We start from the raw sequence: 21,088 nt of genomic DNA on the forward strand, positions 1-21,088 counted from the left end.
CCCCGTAAAAATTCAAAAGGTATAAAAGGTGTCTCCTAGAAGTGCTTATGTATGGGAGTCTAATTAAATGGCATTTGTGGAGAAATGCTCCCATCTTTTGGGCTTTTGCGCTGTCATTTCTGTGTTATGTTTTTATAATCAGGCAACCTGACCCATCATTTGGAAACCCATGTAGTTCTCTCCTCCACCAGAACAATAAGCACAGATGTTACTCTACTTAACAAGGGTTTTCCCCCTCACCACTTACATGTGATCAGACCAACTGATGAAACCAGCCAGCCAGCACCAGGGCCTCCAGCTGAGTTTCTTACAGTAATGCTGGCTGGGCAAAACCATCTGCGTGCTCTCTCTTGCTGTTCCTGGCACCAAGGGTGGGCATCTGCACAATGGCTGACCCAGATAGAAGGGCCTGAGCCAAGACTGTTTTTCTTATGACAAAGCTAATTGATCCATGTGAGGATGAAATGCACACACTTGTACAACTTATTTTCTGGGCTAACTGACCTCTACAATGTCCCAATAGAGACAGACAAAAAACTGCACCCTGCAGCAAATCCAAGCTGAGGATCAAGCACAGTTTAAGAATGACTTTAATAACAATTGGTAAAAGCAAGTAAGTGTTTGAACAGCCTTGATATTTCTTTCTTTCTTTTTAAACACAAACACTACCACTTCTGAGACTTCTGGAAAGAAAAAAAGGTGAAAAGGAAATAATTGTCCAAATTACCTGGTTTATTCATATGCCTATCATACTCTTGTTAGTTCATCCCTTCAGTTATACCCTATATCTCATTAAATACCAACAATTCCTATTAGCTTTTTAAATAACTGGTTGGTAAATGCTGCTGAGAAATGAAACAACTTTTCAGGCTCTAGAGGACGCCAGAGCAAAGCCTAAGACATCCCAATACTTGCACAACACACAAAACCCTCAACAGCATTCATTTATTCCTAAACGTTTACTGAGTGCCAGACACAATATCTGGCACAGAGGATACAGTGACAAGTGCCTGCAAGAGCCTTATAAGTAAACACAAGTAGTTCTCTGACATTCAAAGCAGGGGAAGCATTTGCAGATTACGCAGGACACCCTCCATCTCAAGATGCTGCTGCTTTAGGTTTGGGGAGGGGTTCTGAAATCTGCAGCTTAACTAGGGCCCCAGCTACTTATTGCAAGTGCTGAAAGTTCCTAGCAGAGAAGGCTCCATGGCACATAAGGTACTTGGGCTGAGACTGGAAGGGACTCTTATCAGTTTTGTGGCTACATGAATCACTCTGGGCAGAAGAGACAGTGAAGGGAAACAACACAGAAGTATGAGAAAGCATGCTTGGTTTCAGGGAAGTGAAATAGTTGTGCATTCCTGAGGGGCTGGGGAGGAGTAAGAGGGAGGACTGATGATGAGGCTGAACAGGGTGAGACTGTAAAGGGCCCTACAGGGCACACCTCAAAATTGAGGGATTTATCCTAGGGAGAAGGGGCCTCTGCAGAATTCTGATGAGGACTCAGACCGTATTGAGTCAGATATACACGATGCACACATTGGTGTTGTGAAATACTTTGGGTATATGTTGACCATTAATAAAATGGATTAACTCTAAAATTTCTAGTTAACATGGAACTGTTACTTGAGTACAAAAAAATTATGTAGAGTATAACCTTTCTATATTCTCATTCCTCCAACTCACCAAATCCAGAAGCTGCATGTCATGAACTATGTAGAGTCAGTTCTGTTATAATGCTTGTTCTGAAAATGTGAACTAGTTTCAGTGAGATCAGTGTATTAAGGAACAACTGAGCATAACCCGAAGTTCACATTTGCTTACACACAATATCATCCTCAAGAAATAATGGGTGAATGCAGAACACTCCACATAGATGAACGCAGCTGCACGTAGCAATGCAGGAATACATACAATGCCTACATGCACACAACAGATATCTGTCAATTACCTCAATGCCATGTGTGTTACGGGCTACTTCCATAACCAAATCCATCAGATTCCAGATAACTCTCCACCACCACTTCACAGTGACTCACAAGCTACAACCCTTCCAATGTCCACTTCCCCAACTGAGCTTCAGGTATTTTTCAAGCCAAAGTATCATATTTATTGCACTATTTATTTCTTAATCACTTAACATGTGTAAAACCACTCTACCACTTTTATTAGGTTCCTACTTTGTTTCATGTGTCACTGATGACCTTTTTTTCAGTATTGTACCCCAACCCAATTTTCCCCACAAGCCCTGTGGTTTTCATCTTACTATGTTTATTACTATTTCAGAGCCAAAGTCTCGCTCTGTTACCCAGGCTGGAGTACAGTGGTATGATCATAGCTCACCGCAGCCCTGAACTCCTCGGTTTAAGTGATCTTTTCACCTCAGCCTCCCAAGTAGCTAGAATTACAGGTGTGTACCACCATGCCCAGTGTTTTTTTTTTTCTTTTGGAGTCTTGCTATGTTGCCCCAGCTGAACTCCTGGCCTCAAGCAATCCTCCCACCTCAGCCTCTCAAAGCACTGGGATTACAGGCATGAATCACTGTGCCTAGACTCCCTGTGGTTTTTAATGCATGACTTTGCATAGCATAGTGATTTTGGGGAACACTTAAGTCACCTCAGAACTGACAATTCTGCTGGGTGGGGTGTAGTGGCTCATGACTGTAATCCCAGCATTTTGGGTGGTTGAGGCAGGCAGCTCAGGAGTTCAAGACCAGCCTGGGCAACACGGTGAAACCCTATCTCTACAAAAAATACAAAAATTAGCTGGGCATGGTGGCTCGTGCCTGCAGTCCCAGTTACTTGGGAGGCAGAAGGGGTTGGATTACTCGAGCCCAGGAGATGGAGGTTGCAGTGAGCCGAGATTGTGCTACTACACTCCAGCCTGGGTGACAGCATGAGACCCTGTCTCAAGAAAAAAAGAACAGTTCTGAAGATGACTGTTCAATGAAGATGAATACATTCATGACAATCAAATTTATGTTTTTTTTCCAGAAAGGTAACTGCAGAAAACTTTTAGTGTAGACATCATGGTATCTCTCGGTGTTTATGAAACAGAAGTGTTACCTGTACTATGGGTTCTCTATAGGGGCTAGGGCTGGTGTTCCCTGTGTCTCCTTCCCAAGAGGGCCCTGCAACCATGAGCCCCCTCCAACCCAATCTACAGTTGTGGGCAGTGGCTGGGCCTGATGGATTTAAGGGTAATCTAGGAATTTTGGCAAGTAAGACATAAAGGGAAGTCTTGGTGAGAAGCTGTTGAAAATGTCTTTAAGATAAGGTTGCCATATTTAAAAATAAAAACATAGAACATAGGGTTAAATTTGAATTTCATATAAACATCAAATAAAGTTTTTAGTATAAATATGTCCCAAGTAATATTTGAGATACTTATACTAAAAAAGTTCCTCACTATTTATCTGAAATTCAAACATAACTGGGCATTTTGTTTTATCTGGCAAACCTACCTTTAAAAAATGCCCTAGGAAGACATGGTCATTCTCCTCTCGATGTTGGTGAATGGCTATGGTGTCTAGAACTATTACAGCTGTCTTGCTTTCAACCTTGGGAACAGTTTGTTCTGGGAAGGGCAGGTCAGGGTAGAGAGATGGCAAGAAACTGCATCCTTGAAGATACAGATGAGCTTCTAAATTAGTGGTTCTAAACCTTGACTACATATTTCAATAATCCAGGAAGTTTTTAACAATTACTAATGCCCACGCTCCGCTGGAAAGATTCCCAGTTCTCCTGTGACCAGTATTGATTAAAATACTCTCCCAGGCGATTCTAATGTACGCTCGGGAACGGGAAGTCCTTTGAACTCGAGCTAAATAACTTTCCTTGTTAGTGGAATCAGTGTGAGTGGCATTTTCTGCTACACGTAGCCGAAAGCATCCTAAATAAAGACGGTCTCTGGAGTGAAACGCAAGGTCCAGCATTTAAACGTTTTATAATTAGTCCATCTTGGAAATTTAAATCACAATTTCTGGCAAAAGAATTAGGACTGCTCATTTATTTGGGAAAAAGCTCATGTCTCAGCCCAACTTTCAAACCTAAATCCGAAATCAAGGATGTCAAAAAAAGTCTGGTCGTAACAGAGGGTTGAAGATGTATGACTGATTATAGACATTAAGAAAATAATCAATACCTCATTTATCCTGGGCAATAAACAGATATTCATGTTTTCATCACCGTCCAGCTAAAATGATATCAGTTTGACTTGTCTAGAGCAAAATTTAAGATTTCCACAAATGTTAACATCATCAAATATTGGTATCATGCTGATTTCATTCTTGTTTTCAAAAGCATTATTCCTGATATTTTATGGAATATTTTCACATCATGATACATGAATAACATGTATAAGAGTGTACAAATATGCTTCCTGTAGAGTGTACAAATATGCTTCAAACCCAAATGGTTCCTTAGAATCCAGACTGAGAACATCCCAAAGTTAAGCAATTTGGCAGCATTTCTCACTGTTTTCAGTTGATTGGGACATTGCATTGAGGCCTCCTTCAATTTTTGGACCATGTGGTAGTATATATGTATATTTTGGGCAGATTAATGTTATAATTTGCAAATTATTTACTTGCTAGTGGGATCTTTGAGATATCTGAAGAGACCTACGGAAGGACTCAGGTAAATGTTGCAAACTGCCCCACCTTTGGGATAGCCTCCAGGAATAAAAAGGTGATGATGATCAAGAGGCCAGAGTGATTACCTGGAGGTAATCCTTGCTGTTGATCTGAAAGGCCCTTTTTGCTGCACGGACAAGGTATGGTTGAACTTGGTTTATTTAATGAGATCAGGCCATCTTTCAGAGTTCATCACAGAGGCAAAAATAAGAAAGATACCAAACGTGAAAGCAGAACGATAAGAACATTAAAGGTGAAAAAAGTAGGGAAATATGACCGTGAAAGCCAGAAATCTGAGTCTAGTCTTGGATCTATGAATAAACGATGAGCTAGGGAGGGGAAAGGAGGGACCTTCCCTTTTCACAATTGTTTTTCAAGTAGAAATAATTTTCTTATTCTTTTCTCTCTTTTCAAATATAGCCTATAACTTTTTAGGATTTAACATAAAGCCAGTTTGTTCTTGGCTTATTAAAACACCATATTTTGCTGTTAAAGTTCCTGTCTACTGACCAAAGTAACTTTGGAAAGCAACATGTTGACTGGACATGATAAGGCCATAGATAGAACTGTACATGAACACTGTACTATAGTTCAGGGGTTCCCAAACCCCAGGCTGCAGACCAGTAGCTGTTCGTGGCCTGTTAGGCACCAGGTTGCACAGTAGGAGGTGAGCAGCAGGCAAGCAAGCATTACCACCTGAGCTCTGCCTCCTGTCAGATCAGCAGCAGCATGAGATTCTCATAGGAGGGGAACCGCATTGTGAACTGCACATGCGAGGGATTCAGGCTGCGTGCTCCTTATGAGAATCTAATGTCTGATGACCTGAGGTGGAACAGGGAACATGTTTGATCCTGAAACCATGCCCCTACAACTGCATCTGTGGAAAAACTGTCTTCCATGAAATGGTACCTGGTGACAAAAAGGTTGGGGACTGCTGCTATAGTTGGTAACAATTCTAAGGGAAATTGTCATCTTAAATAAAAAGGAAGTTTGGAAATTTGATTATATTACCTTCTGGTGACCCACACATTCAATGCTTTTTAAATCCTTTGGCTACACTGTAACATCATGGCTGAACAGGGTTTTAGTTTTTTCAGATGTTTTAAAAAATTTCTCCTGAGCAACTGTATTTAACAAGCAAACATTCCATACCAAGGTCGATCTTATTCAAACCAAGTACATTAGTTCAGTCAAATACAACTTATAACAAAGTGAATCTGATAAAGTTGTAAGGATAAACATGTGTATTAAGAGGATTAATAATTACGCATAAATGGGGAACTCTGTGTAAATGACTTGGCGTGCTTGGTATTATTCTTATGGCCAAATGAATTATTTGTTTTTTTCTCTTCTTATTAGTTCTTCATGTTACTGCTAACATGTCTTCCTGGGAATATCCAGGTATTTTTTTATCATCACTGTCACAAATTAGAAAGGTCCTGATTTTTTCCAATAGTTGCAGTTCCCTCTTCATTAACTTAGGGCCTTCAATAACTGAAAGCAAGCCTTTAATTTAATTTACTCCCCAACTTCACCCTCTTTCAGTGCAGAATTTGGAGAGTGAAAAAAAAAAATTGCCTCATTCTCCAGGCAAATATGAACCCCAGACCAGGGTGTGCTGCTGAGTGAACAGAGCATGAGCTTGGTTTTTAGCCCGTGGGTTGTCTCTTTCTCCCATGTTTCAGGCATGAGATTCCTGGTGCTTACTGCCAGCAATGCTTCCAGGTGTATTAATTTCTGACATATGGACAACTTGGGGCAGAAAGTTGGGAGGGTAAATAGCAGAGATCAGGAAAAGAGAGGAAGCTTGGGTAGAGGTGCCTGATATGGTTTGGATTTTTTTTTTTTTTTTTGAGACGGAGTCTTGCTCTGTCGCCCGGGCTGGAGTGCAGTGGCCGGATCTCAGCTCACCACAAGCTCTGCCTCCCGGGTTTACGCCATTCTCCTGCCTCAGCCTCCGGAGTAGCTGCGACTACAGGTGCCCGCCACCTCGCCTGGCTAGTTTTTTTGGTATTTTTAGTAGAGATGGCATTTCACCGTGTTAGCCAGGATGGTCTCGATCTCCTGACCTCATGATCCGCCCGTCTCGGCCTCCCAAAGTGCTGGGATTACAGGCTTGAGCCACCGCGCCCAGCCTGGTTTGGATTTTCAAATCTCGTTTGGATTTTCATCCTTGCCCAAATCTCATCTTGAATTGTAATCCCTAGTGTTAAGAGCAGAGGAAGGATGGGAGGTGATTGGATCATCTGGATCACAGGGGTGGATTTCCCCCTGGCGGTTATTGTGATAATGAGTTCTCATGAAATTTGGTTTTTAAAAGTGTGTAGTACCTTTCCCTCACTCTCACTTCCTCCTTCTCTGGCTGTGTAAGATGTGAATCCTTCCTCTTCACCTTCTGCCATGATTGTAAGTTTCCTGAGGCTTCCCCAGGCATGCTTCCTGTACAGCATCTCGAACTTTGAGCCACTTAAATCTCTTCTTTATACATTACCCAGTCTCAGGTAGTTATTTATAGTAATATGAGAATGGACTAATACAGAAAATTTATACTAGGAGTGTGGCAGCATTGCTACAAAGACACCTGAAAATGTAGAAGTGACTCTGGAACTGGGTAACAGGCAGAGGTTGGAACAGTTTGGACAGCTTAGAAGAAGACAGGCAGATGAAGGAAAATTTAGAACTTCCTAGAAACTTGTTAAACTTTTGTCACCAAAATGCTGATAGTGATATGGGCAATGAAGTCCAGGTTGAGATAATCTCAGATAAAGATGAGAAACTTATTGGGAATTAGAGTAAAGGTTACTTTTGTTATGCATTAGTAAAGAGACTGGTGGCACTGTGCCCCTGCTCTAGGGATCTGTGGAACTCTAAACTTGAGAGTGACAATTTAGGGTATCTGGTGGAAAAAATTTATAAGCAAAGTGTTCAAACGCAGCTTTGCTGCTTCTAACAGCATATGGTCATATGCATGAGCAAAGAGATGATCTGAAACTGCAACTTATGTAACAGGGAAGCAGAGCATAAAAGTTTGGAAATTTTGCAGCCTGGCCCTGTGGTAGAAAAGAAAAATCCATGTTTCTGGGAGGAATTTAAGCTGGCTGCAGAAATTTGCATAAGTAAAGAGGAGCAAATGTTAATAGCTGAGACAATGTGAAAAATACCTCAAAGGCATCTCAGAGACCTTTGTGGCAGCCCCTTCCATCACAGGCCTAGAGGCCTAAGAGGGAAGAATGGTTTTGTGGGCTGGGCCCAGGGCCCTGCTACCCTGCACAAACTTGGGACACTGCTCCTTGTATCCCAGTTGCTCCCATTCCAGCCATGGCTAAAAGGGCCTAAGATATCTCAGGCCATTGCTCCAGAGAGTGCAAGCCACAAACCTTGGTGGCTTCCATGTGGTGTTAAGCCTGTGGGTGTTGAGAGGACAAGAGTTGAGGTTGGGGAACCTCCACCTAGATTTCAGAGGATGTATGGAAATGGCTGGATGGTGGAAGTCTGCTGTAGGGCTGACCCCTCAGGGAGAACCTCTACTAGGACAGTGCAGAGGGGAAATGTGGGATTGGAGCCTCCACACAGAGTCTCTGCTGGGGCACTGCCTAGTGGAGTTGTGACAAGAGGGACACTGTCCTCCAGACCCCAGAATGGTAGATCTATTAACAGCTTGCACTGTGTGCCTGGAAATGCCACAGTCACTAAATGCCAGCTTGTGAAAGCAGCTGAGGGGGCTGTACCCTGCAGAGCCCCAGGGAGGGAGATCCCCAAGGCCTTGGGAGCCCACCCCTTACTGAGTGTTGTCTGGATGTGAGACATGGAGTCAAAGGAGATTATTTTGGAGCTTTAAGATTTAATGACTGCCCTGCTGGGTTTCAGACTTACATGGGGCCTATAGCCCCTTTGTTTTGGCTGATTTCTCCCTTTCGGAATGGGCATATTTACCCAGTGCTTGTACTCCATTGTATCTTGGAAGTACCCAGTTTTTGATTTTACAGGCCCATAGGTGGAAGGGACTTGCCTTGTTTCAGATGAGACTCTGGACTGTGGACTTTTGAGTTAATGATGAAATGAGTTAAGACTTAGGACTGTTGAGAAGGAAGGATTATATCTTGCAATATGAGAAGGACATGAGATTTGGGAGAAGTCAGGTACAGGATAATATGGTTTGGAATTGTGTCTCCACCCAAATCTCATCTTGAATTGTAATCCTCTGAGTTGGAGGAGGGCCTGGTGGGAGGTGACTGGATCGTGGGGTGGATTTCCCCCTTGCTCTTCTCATTATAGTGAGTTCTCACAAGATTTGGTTGTTTAAAAGTGTGTACCACCTCCCCCTTCATTCTCTCTTCTTCCTTCTCCAGCTTCTTCTTTGCCTTCTGCCATGATTGTAAATTTCCTGAGGCTGCTGCAGCCATGCTTCCTGTACAGCCTGAAGAATTGTGAGTCAATTAAGCCTCTTTTCTTTATAAATTACCCAGTCTCAGGTAGTTCCTGATAGCAATATGAAAATGGACTATTACAGTACCCAAGCCTTCAACTGACCCTCTGGGCACAGAAGCTCTAGCTATGAGGAACGACCAAAAGGGGATTCCTCAGCCCTAAGTTTTCAGGGGCAAAGTGAAGGCCACCTGCCTGATACAGATTCCCCCTTTATCAACAGGCCTAGAATTTCTACGACAGAAGTAAAGCAATTCTTTCTGCAATGAAAGCCCAGTGGATTAAAAATATAACTTCCTGTAAAAGTTTACATAGGTGTTCAAAGGATAAATGATGAGATGCCTGGGACAAGAGGTTTAAAAGCCGGAAGACACTGTGTAGGAGAAGGTGGTGGTGCCACTGCGGGGGAAAGAAGAGGACAACCATGCAGACTCTGTAATCTGGCCTCTGGCCTTGGCTGACCTCCAATTGCCCAGACAAGTCAAAGCCCTCATTCCCCTCCCTGTCATGCACATCTGCACTTTAGGGTACGAATAACTGTCCCCAAGGCAATGTGGCACTGAAAGAATATACAAATGTCAAGTTTCAAGAAAGGTCACTAGAAAGAAGCAAATGCTATCAATGACATATTTAATTTAGCATGATTCAAACCCACAAAATATTTCTGGCCTGGGATTGTAAATATTTCTAATCGCTTCACTTGAGCTTTCCCCAAACCACTGTCTATGCCTCCCGGGCAGTATTCACAGCACGGGTACAATCTGGCATCTTTGCATTTTATATAGAGGATGGGGATAAAGATAAGTGATGGAGGAAGAAGACCCAGCACGAGGTGAATGAGTGTTTCACTCAACCCAAAGGGCACTGTTGTGCAAAGGACGTTGCAGCACTCCATTTCCTGTGATTCTGCGGTTTCTCAGATTTTTTAAAATTTAAAATAAATGTATTGCACCATAAGGATTTTAAAAAGTTGGTTGTAAAACCTGTTTACAAAAGCTAAATTAAAATGTCATGCTAAAACTGTTGAAAATGGAGGGCTTTTTATGATGCTCCCTTTGATGTTCACATTTCCTTGCAATGGAGTTACATGATTTGGGTGATGCAAAAAGATGGAGAAAGAAGGAAAGAATTCTCTCACAAAGATATACAGTCTACCCTTCCTGACCTTGAGTACATTTACTGGCAGACAGATTGTAAACAAGGTTTATAAAACATCGAATGACTAAATGTATGTTTCAAATATCCAGGTTAATTTGGCTTTAGATTAAAGTTAATAACATGAGACTTAAACTGCTGATGTTTAAATTCATTTTATATCTATTCATTTCAATAAACTATATTAAATGGCAACGTATTTTAAATGGGACAGTGTTTTAATCCAGTTATCATTAACATTACTGATTAAACAAGAAGAGATTACATATGTGTATTTTTGACTTGAAAATCCTATAATTAGATGAACTCTAGATTCCAGTTTTCAATCCCATCCCTAACCTCATAAAGAAATCTACTGAAGTCAATGCTTTCCACATAACACGTTTTCCTAGGAAGTATACATCACTGACTGAAAAGAAAATCAGGTAACTAGGAAAATTCTAGTCTTCTGGGAAGGCTGCTCTGCTCAGTTTCTCCCTTCCAACCACCAATTTAACTCCAGTTGCCTGAAAATCTACCAGTAAAATATGACTGATGACAGCAGAACTGCCTCTTTTCAAATGCAAATCCTTCAGGAAAGGATTAAATAAACCATTTTGGCAATTAATACTTCAAGGGTAATTTACCTATCAAATGGTTGGCTGCTTCATCACATTCCCCCACCTGCTGGTCCTCTGTCATGAGCTTCTCTTAACCCTTCTCCTTACCAGAGATTGGTTAAGAAGTTGGCATGGAATTTAATTCTGGTCAGTGATATGGGAAGGAAAGACCGCTGGTGAATTCCCAAGTAGCCTTCTCTAGAAGGGGTGTGCATGCACGTGTGCGTGATATAATTGGCTCTGTGTCAGCCCCCTTGAGAGAACACAATGAGAGCCAAGTTGAAGATAAAGCCACTACACTAAGGATGGCAGAGTGAAAAGATGGTGATGCTACTGAACAGGTGAATAATCCAACCGCAGACCTATTTCAGGACTCTTTGTTATGCGAAATAATAAACAACAAATTTCTGCATTTGATATAATACTTTCTCTTATTTTTACCCAAAGCAACTTAATGCAATTCTAACTATTTTGGATGTGTCAGGGGATGTGAGGGAGAAGAGAACTCCTGTAGAAGGTATTGTTGACTGCTTACTCAATATCCACCACTACCACCTGTCCTAGGAAGCTATTTTCCTAAGGGAAAATAATGGTTGTATTTAACGGGAGAAGAAATACATCAGTGGTTCAGATCTCTCTCTCACAGGAAGCTTGTCTAGACCAACACAGCCCACGGTGGTCTATCATCTAACACCATTTTGTTTACTGTCTTTACTGTTCATATGGCATTTAATCATATTACGCATCTCATGTGGATGAGATATTTTAATTTAGTTTAATTACTTAACTTTCCCCCGTTCCAATTTCACTCTAAGCATCCTCATTAGGATTGCTCTCTTATATTTCTTAAACACATATAATGTCTTAAATTATAATTTCTAGACCATGGCCTGAAATAGGTTAGGCAATTCTCCAGTTGTCTAGAAGTAAGAGTCTGCTTTCAAAGTCGTTTTCATTTATCTGACACTTTTTGGTATTTTGTCACGATAAAGAATAGATGAATATTACAAAAATAAATTATATTCGCATGACCATAGTATACGTTCAAACAATCAAAGACCAATGATGAATGCATACGGGGTCACAGGAGTCATAAAGACACAGGATAGTCACCCCACTGTAGTGCTGTGAGCCTTCAGGTAAGGGAGTGTCTCACTATGCATCCTGTTTTATGCAGAGACTTTCAGCTCAGACCTTTTTTGATTTCCTGTGGTTTAGAGAGGATTCTGATCCATGGATACTTTTAGATCTCTGGAGGTTGGTATGTATTATAATTACTACAAATCATAGCAAAATATCATGCAGTTTATCAGGAAATTTACAAAATACTTCTGGTTGGCTGGTGTGCTTAAATATTATAACTTATTCACAGAGACAAGTCAGTTTTCGAGTTTTTCTTTTTTCTTTTTATTTGTTTATTGAGACAGGGGCTTGGCTCTGCTGCCCAAGCTGGAGTGCAGTGGCACAATCATAGCTCACTGCAGACTTGAACTCCTGGGCTCAAGTAATCCTCACACCTCAGCTTCCCTAGTAACTAGGGACTACAGGTGCACACCACAATGCCTGGCTAATTTTTTTGTTAATGTTTTTGTAGACATGGGGTCTCACTATGTTGCCTAGGCTGATAATTTTTCTTTTACTCTATTTTTCGTATACTTTAACCTTAGCAAAGATATTCTTAGACAATGATTTGGCAACAATCATAGAATATGACTAACAGTGCTAAAACAAGTAAAAATTTATTTAACAGAAGAATGACCACCTAAAAATAGACTTCTAGAAAGCTAAGTATTGGATGTGATTGATATTATCATGCAAAACAAAGCATAAAAATTAAACGTATCAAAATGTTTTATTTTCTCTTCAAGACAAAACAATACCAATCCTCAAAGTAATAGTACTACTAATAATGAAGTGAGGTCATTTAGAAAACTTTCTACTAGTTTTCACATTTCAGTAAAGAAGTATAATGATGTCTTTTATAAAAATCTGGCACAAGGCTTCATTGTTACCTCTTTAAAGACTAAGCTGAATCTTGCCCTCTTTCATTATATGGCCAAATCATGGGCATTAACAGGAATAAATGTGATAATTCTTTTTTATCTAAAGCAGATAGGCTGTGGATTATAGAAAGGGTATGTATGATACATAAAAAGGCAATATTGAGACAAAACATGTTCTACAGCACACTATATGATGCTTGTCCAGGATATGTCATACCTACGTAGATTTTGACAATCATTTCTCAGAACCATTACAAGCAGATTTTACCATACTTCGACTGATAGCTACTATTAGATTATCTTAGGTTTTATGTCTCTTTCTACTACTATTTTGGCAATTAACATCAACAATTTCTTGATCTTGAACCACTTTAAAAGAAGAACTGAGTCTTGAAATCTGAAAGGTATCATCATATAGTTTAAGGGACAAGAGACCCAAACCAAGAGATGTCTTTACTTTCATTTCTGGCCACTTGTTTGTATAAGAAATTTAAGTGAAACGCTATCTTGAATGTTTTCCAGGATATGGAATATCACTGTATCACATCACACTGGCCTGGAAATGAAAGCAAACTGGACCCATGTATGGTAGGTACCTAGTCATAGGCTCTGGTGTCCTGGGACCACTCTAGTGGCAGCAGGCAGCTCCCATGAGAGAATGAGTCCCAGCTATGGACCTAAACATTTACCAACTGTGCACTGTGCACTGTTATGCTGTGATAACCATCGGTCTCAGAAGCTTAGATCAGCAAAAGCTGATTTCTCCCTCATTCTTCATGTCTACCATAAGTTGGCAGGGAGGTTCTGTTCATGGTGTCAGAGGGAAAGACAGCTGTGGATGGGCTTGCAGTGACAATACATATATGTCACTTTCAGTCACAACGCAGTAGAGAGAACTAGCCATATGATTTTGACAGATCATAGGGACAAGGAGGTGCAATCCTATTAAGTGCCCAGAATGGGCGAGAACTGGCGAAGTGTACTGACTTAACACACTATTTAATAAAATAATAAGATAAAACTACTACTTGGAAAACCATGAGCTTATTTATCTTAAAAATTTCTGCCTACTTCCTTCCCCAAAGTTAGCAAATATACTAAATTTTGAATGATTACTTGCATTCTCTTGGTTCACAGCAAATCTATGTAGAGAGTTAGATTTACTTTATGTCTATTTTTACTTAACTTCTCAGTTTCAAGTTAAAGTATCATCATAAAGAAAAGCAATTAATTGGTGTTGCAGACTAATCCATATGCCACCAAAATATGATAGAATGCAAATGAAACCTGTCTCCATATGCCTTTCTCATTTGTTATTCTCTTACTCTGGTTCTTCACAGACATGTTCTTTGTACATGCAGATTATCTCCTCTTCTAATTTATTACGCCAAAATATTCTATTTTGTTGTAATTTTTAGTTGTTATTTTTAATCTAAGTTATATACGTAACACTTATATAAGTGTTAATAAACTGAAATGGTCAATACAATGAAATGGTGCTTTATTCAACTGTTTCTGTTATGAAGAACAGTTCCCCACAACCCCACCCTCTACTTCTTGCTCCCCAGAAACAACCACTTTAAATTCTTTTACCTATTTTGTTTTTTCACCTCTATATCATCTATGTATCTATGTATCTATCTAGTCTATCTAAGACAAGCTCTTGCTCTGTACACCAGGCTGGAGTGCAGTGGCACAATCAGTGCTCATTGCAGTCTTGATCTCCCACACTCAAGTGATCCTTTTACTTCAGTCTCCCGAGTGGCTGGTACTACAGTCGCATACCACCATACCTGGCTAATGAAAAAAAATTTTTTTTTTGTAAGGACAGGTCTCACTACATTGCCCAGGCTGGTCTTGAACTCCTGGACTCAAGCAATGCTCTCGACTCAGCCTCCCAAAGTGTCGGGATTACAGGTGTGAGCCACCACAGCTGGCCTTTATCTCTAACTTATCTAGCCACTTCTTGATTTCTCTTGAGTATTATCCCCTGATTCCCCACTATGGAAGATAAAGATTTAGTTGTATTGACCACTACCACCTGCTCCCTCCTCTCCTCCTCAGGTAAACACATAGTTCCCATGCCCCATCTTCTCAACAGGTATAGTGTGATTCTGATTAGATTAATATTCAATAGGCTTACATTATAATGTCTATGTAAATGTTAATCCCAGCTGAGTTATAAGGTTTATCATAACCTTTCTTTCTTTTTCTACACATACTTTGTTTTTCTTTGGGGTTACCAATTGTCCTTTTTTGGGGTTAGTTTAGCTTTTATAAAGTTATCACCCAAACTCATGCCTAGTTGCATACATCTCTCAATTTGTTAAAGTATATTAGTCATTCTTCTAATTTTATCCTTTTGAATAAATCTTTCTGGAAACTTCCAACTTGCTCCAATCTGGGCTTGCTACTACTTTCTGGGTCTGCTATTTAGCAGTGCTATAGTCTTCGGATCTCTATACATTATCATTCCGGGGATCTTTTTGTTTTGCTTTGGATCCTCTATTTCCTAGTTCTTAGGTATTCCTCCTCCTTAGTTTATGTCCTCATTTTTGTGCAGCATATCCTCCAGTGGATTCCTAGGGTACGTGAGAATTATTTTTTTTGAATTTTTAATGTCTAAACATGGCTTTATTTTACACTCAAAATTAACTACTAGTTTAGCCAGATGTTGAATCTAGGTTAGAAGTAATTTTTTCTCAGAACTGTTTTTTTTTTTTTGAGATGGATTCTTGCTCTGTCACCCAGGGTGGAGTGCAGTGGCGTGATCTTGGCTCACTGCAACTTCCACCTACTGGATTCAAGTGATTCTCCTGCCTCAGCCTCCTGAGTAGCTGGGACTATAGGCGCCCACCACCATGCCTGGCTAATTTTTGTATTTTTAGTAGCGATGGCGTTTCACCATGTTGGTCACGCTGGTCTCGAACTCCTGACTTCAGGTGATCCACCTGCCTCGGCCTCCCAAAATGCTGGAATTACAGGCGTGAGTCACCACGCTCGGCCATTTCTCAGAACTTTCAAAGTATCGCTCCACTGTCTTGCTTTTGGTGTTGCTACTGAGAAGTCTACAGCTATTTTAATTCCTCATTCTTTGTTAGAATTTTTCTTTTCCAACTCTATGAGTCAGTCAGATTCTTTTGTTTGCAGATTTCTAAACTTTTTCAGTAATACATCTGACTGTAGGTTTGTTTTTTCTTGAGTGGGTCAGTCTATGGACTTTTCCTCTCTTAAGACTCAGTTATTTTATTAATGGAAAAATTTATCAGATTGTATTTTTGATATTTCCTTTCTTTTATTTTCTCTGTTCACTCTGAAATTCCTATTTTAAAAAATTTCTGGGCCAGTTCTCTCATTTTCTTATGTTTTTCTCTCTATTTATTTTATATTCTATTTTCAGGGGAGATTTCCTCAACTTTATCTTCCAACTCTTCCACTGAGTTTTACATTTTAGAAAAATGTATACATTAGAAAAGGTATTACATTAGAAAAATATAACATTTGGAGAACAAAAAAATGTATTAAAATATGATATTTGTTTTCTTGTTCTGCATAGCCTATTTCCTCCCAGTTGCTTTTTTCTGTTTTTGTTTGTCTTTCATTATCAAATCCTCTCTTCAAGTGTCTGGTGATCCTTGGCTGTCTTGTCCATATAAAATAGTATGAACTAAAAAGCTAAGAGGAAGTTCTGTTTGGATGGCGCTCATTAATGGTGGGGTCCACTATAAAGTAACTGGGTGTTTCCTTGGAGCACCCCTGGGGTAAGTATATTTATAGCTGTGTATGTGTGTGTGTGTCTTTTGCCTAGAGAAACCCCTTCCAAATCTCTTGCCTGAAGGCTATCCATACTGGTACTCTGGAAAGCAAGTTGGGGAGGCCTGGGGTCTCAAATTTAGCTTTTAAGTATTCACTACCCCTTTTTCAGTAGGGTGGTTCACACTGGAATGTGCCTGATCTCTTAGACCACACACATTCTGTTGTACACTTTTCAGAGAATTAAATTTTCAGTCTTTTGCTGAGGTAGGGAAGGAAATCTAATTCCTCTTTCAGAAGCTTCTGACCAGTTGTCTTGTCTTCAGTTTTGCCTTCATTTTCACTTGCAGATCCTGAGCTTCTGGAGAATTTTACAATGTAAGTCAAGCTGCTCCTTTGTTTTGACTTACCACTGACTTAAGGTTCAGCTTTCTTAGGCTGCTTAGTTGTCAATTTTCATCTGTTTTCCAAGTAACAATATTTTATTGCTACTGTTTTCTCTTTTGTTTTCTTATTTTTTGAGGGTTTATCTTTAACTGCCCTTGTCCTTGCAGTGGAATTTTAGGAGGGAACAGAGCTAAATGCTTGCACTAAAGGTGCCATGTTTCAACTAAAGTTCCTCTCTGCTCTTTTATATACTACAGAATCACAGTTCCTACATATTGAAGGGATCCCTAACAGGGCAGGTAGTTAAACTCTTTCTGTCAGAGAGCAAAAATGTTTAATTTGCAGATAAGGTGGTTAAAACTCCAGAAACTGAGTGTCTTGCCCCAAGAAATACAAAGTCACACAGATAGAGAACATAATATTCTAGGTACCTTAAATAATTATCTCTCAAAGGTTTAACTGTTTGTTTGTTTTTCTAATTTAGGATAATGTCAGTTATAGCTCGATCCTTTTCTATATTACCTTGGCATCCTCTTCCACAGGGCAGATGAGTTCTTATTAAGATATTAGATGTTAAACTACAGTCATGTGACACATAATGATGTTTTGATCAACAACAGACCACATATATGATGGTGGTCCCATAAGACTATAATGGAGCTAACAAATTCTATTGTCTAGTGACATCATAGCTGTCATAATGTCATAGTGCAATGGATTCAGTGTTTGTGGTGATGCCAACCTACTGTGCTGCCAGTCATATGTAAGTATGGCACATACAATTATGTACAGTGAATAATAATAATCGATTGTGTTACTGGTTTATGTATTTACTATACTATACTTTTTATCATTATTTTATAATGTACTTCTAGTTACATATATTAAAAAAAGAGTTAACTTTAAAACAGCATCACGCTGGTCCTTCAGGATGTATTCCAGAAGAAGGCATTGTTAACACAGGAGATGACAGCTCCATGAGTGTCACTGCCCCCCAAAGACCCTCCAGGGGGACAAAACTTGGAGGTGGAAACAATGATACTGATGATCCTGACCCTGGTTAGGCCTAGCCTAATGTGCTTGTCTCCATTTTTAACAAAAAAGTTTAAAAAGTAAAATAAAAAAATTCAAAAACAGAAAAAGACCACAGAATAAAGATGTAAGAAAAAGAATTTTTGTACAGCTAAAAAATGTGTTTGTTTTGAGCTAAGTGTTATTACAAAAGAAACAAAAATTAAAAAAAAATAAAAGTTCATAAAGTAAAAGTTATAGTAAGGTAAGATTAATTTATTTTGAAGAAAGAACTATTGTTTAAATACATATAGTGTAGCCTAAGTGTACAGTGTTTATAAAGTCTACAGTAGTGCACAATAATCCTAGGCCTTCACATTCACTCACTGCTCATTCATTCGCCCAGAGCCACTTCCAAGCTCCATTCATAAGAAGTGCCCTAGACAGGTGTACCATTTTTTTTTCCTGTATACCTTACAATTTTCTGTACCTTTTATATGTTTAGATACAAAAATACTTACCATTGTTATAATTGCCTACAGTATTCAGTACAGTGCCATGCTATACAGGTTTGTATCCTAGGAGTAACAGACTATACCTTACAGCTTAGGTGTGTAGTAGGTGGTACCATTTCGTTTGTCTAAGTACACTCCACAATGTTTGCACTATGATGAAATTGCCTAACAACACACTCCTCTGAATGTATCACTGTTGTTAAGCTATGCATGGCTGTTAATGTGGTTAAATGTGGTTAAATGTGAAGTTGGCTTATAATAATTTCAGACACAACCAAGTTTTTAAAGCAGTGGATATGCCTTAGCTATATCCTTTCGAGAAATGTATATAAAGAATTTTACAGGCTGGACACAGTGGCTCATGTCTGTAATCCCAGCACTTTGGAAGGCCACGGTGGACAGATCACTTGAGCCCAAGAGTTCCAGAGCAGCCTGGCCAATATGGCAAAACCCCGTCTCTAATACAAATACACAAATTAGCCAGGCATGGTGGCACACACCTGTAATCCCAGCTTCTTAGGAGGTTGAGGCATGAGAATCACTTAAACCCAGGAGGAGGAGGCTGCAGTGAGCCAAGATTGAGATTCTGTCTCAAAAAAAAAAAAAAAAAAAAAAAGAATTTTACAGAGTATTAAAATATAATTTAAATGTAGTTTGTATAGCTTTTTATGTGGTAAATCAATTATTTTTAATTTTCAAGAAATATTTTAAATGGAAAAAACAGTTTGGTTTGTTCCAGCTTCCATCATTTATTTGTTAAATTTTATAAGAAAACACAGGCTTTGAAGAAAAGGCGTTTGTAGAGAAAAGAAGGAGTGGGATTTGGGAAAGATTCAACTTATTTTAAAATGATGCTACTTTCTTTTATTTCCAGTGTAATACAGGCTATAGCTTTAAAATATTACTAAAGTATAATAATAAAATACTTTTGATAAGATAATTCCTTTTAGTCCATAAAAGTTTTAAGAGCTTTATAAAACTGGGCACTAACAGAGCTTTCATAAATGCAGCACTCTGGAGGAAAATGAAGAATGAAGAGAAAATTGTCCTTAAATACTTACAGATTCTTTTCTGCCCATAGTTTTGCTGTGTGAGCGGGAACGTGAGATGTTGCTAAAAAAGGAATCTTTTTTAGTAGCAGATGAAGGTGGGGAGCCAGTGAATTCTCTTCCTCCAGGCAAACTCTCAACACTTGGAGATGAACTGATGTTTTTAGAACTTTGCCCTGTAAGAAAAATTAAGTAGCAATAATGAAACACCAGACTCTTTCACTAAGCTACTGAATCTACTGTTTTTAATAAATGATGATCAATTATGATATCACTAGGTTGATACTATCAACATAATGACACTATGGAGTATTAAAATGCAAGCATTTATATGTATCAGAATAGCCACCAGTTTTTTAAAAAATAGTGAAGTATCTACCACCATAGTTTTCTATGTTTTTTTTATACTACAATTATCCAAGCACTGCACACATATAAAAGAACCAAAAAAAAAGGGGGGGGGGCACCCAAGATGGCTGAATAGGAACAGCTCCAGTCCCCAGTTCCCAGCGTGAGCAACACAGAAGACGGGTGATTTCTGCATTTTAAATGAGGTGCAGACTGACACCTCACACCTCACACGACTGGGTACACCTCTGAGACGAAGCTTCCAGAGCAAGAATCAGACAGCAACACCCTCTGTTCAACAATATTCTATCTTCTGCAGCCTCCACTGCTGATACCCAGGCAAACAGGGTCTGGAGTGGACCTCAAGCAAACTCCAACAGACCTGCAGTTGAGGATCCTGATTGTCAGAAGGGAAACTAACATACAGAAAGGACACCCACACCAAAACCCCATGAGTACATCACCATCATCAAAAACCAAAGGCAGATAAAACCACAAAGATGGGGAAAAAGCAGTGCAGAAAAGCTGGAAATTCAAAAAATCAGAGCACATCTAGGAACGTAGTTCATCGCCAGCAATGGAACAAAGCTGGACAGAAAATGACTTTGACGAGTTGAGAGAAGAAAGCTTCAGTTGGTCAAAATTCTCAGAGCTAAAGGAGGAACTACATACCCAGTGCAAAGAAACTAAAAACCTTGAAAAACGAATGGATGAATGGATAACAAGAATAATCAATGCAGAGAAGACCATAAAAGAACAGATAGAGGTGAAAACCATGACATGAGAACTACGTGACAAATGCACAAGCTTCAGTAACCGAATCGATCAACTGGAAGAAAAAGTATCAGTGACTGAAGATCAAATGAATGAAGTGAAGCGAGAAGAGAAGTGTAGAGAAAAAAGAGTAAAAAGAAATGAACAAAGCCTCCAAAAAATATGGGATTATGTGAAAAGACCAAATCTACGTCTGATTGCTGTGCCTGAAAATGATGGGGAAAATGGAACCAAGTTGGAAAACACTCTTCAGGATATCATCCAGGAGAACAACGTCCCCAACCTAGTAAGGTAGGCCAACATTCAAATTCAGGAAATACAGAGAATGCCACAAAGATACTCCTCGAGAAGAGCAACTCCAAGACACATAATTGTCAGATTCACCAAAGTTGAAATGAAGGAAAAAATGTTAAGGGCAGCCAGAGAGAAAGGTCGG

General features: G+C 39.5%; 1 protein-coding gene across 3 annotated transcripts in view; it reads right to left on the minus strand.

Moving 5' to 3' along the window:
- TBC1D5 (TBC1 domain family, member 5) overlaps nt 1-21,088 on the minus strand; it is a 582,411-nt gene that overhangs the window by 36,444 nt on the left and 524,879 nt on the right. For all 3 annotated transcript variants that reach the window (XM_011933724.1, XM_011933723.1, XM_011933725.1), the window contains one exon: nt 19,543-19,706. In XM_011933724.1, coding sequence (XP_011789114.1) covers nt 19,543-19,706 — 164 coding nt within the window. The remainder of the gene's footprint in view (nt 1-19,542; nt 19,707-21,088) is intronic.

Source organism: Colobus angolensis, unplaced genomic scaffold (assembly GCF_000951035.1).
Source record: "Colobus angolensis palliatus isolate OR3802 unplaced genomic scaffold, Cang.pa_1.0 Scaffold129, whole genome shotgun sequence".
In the NCBI taxonomy this organism is placed as follows: domain Eukaryota; kingdom Metazoa; phylum Chordata; class Mammalia; order Primates; family Cercopithecidae; genus Colobus; species Colobus angolensis.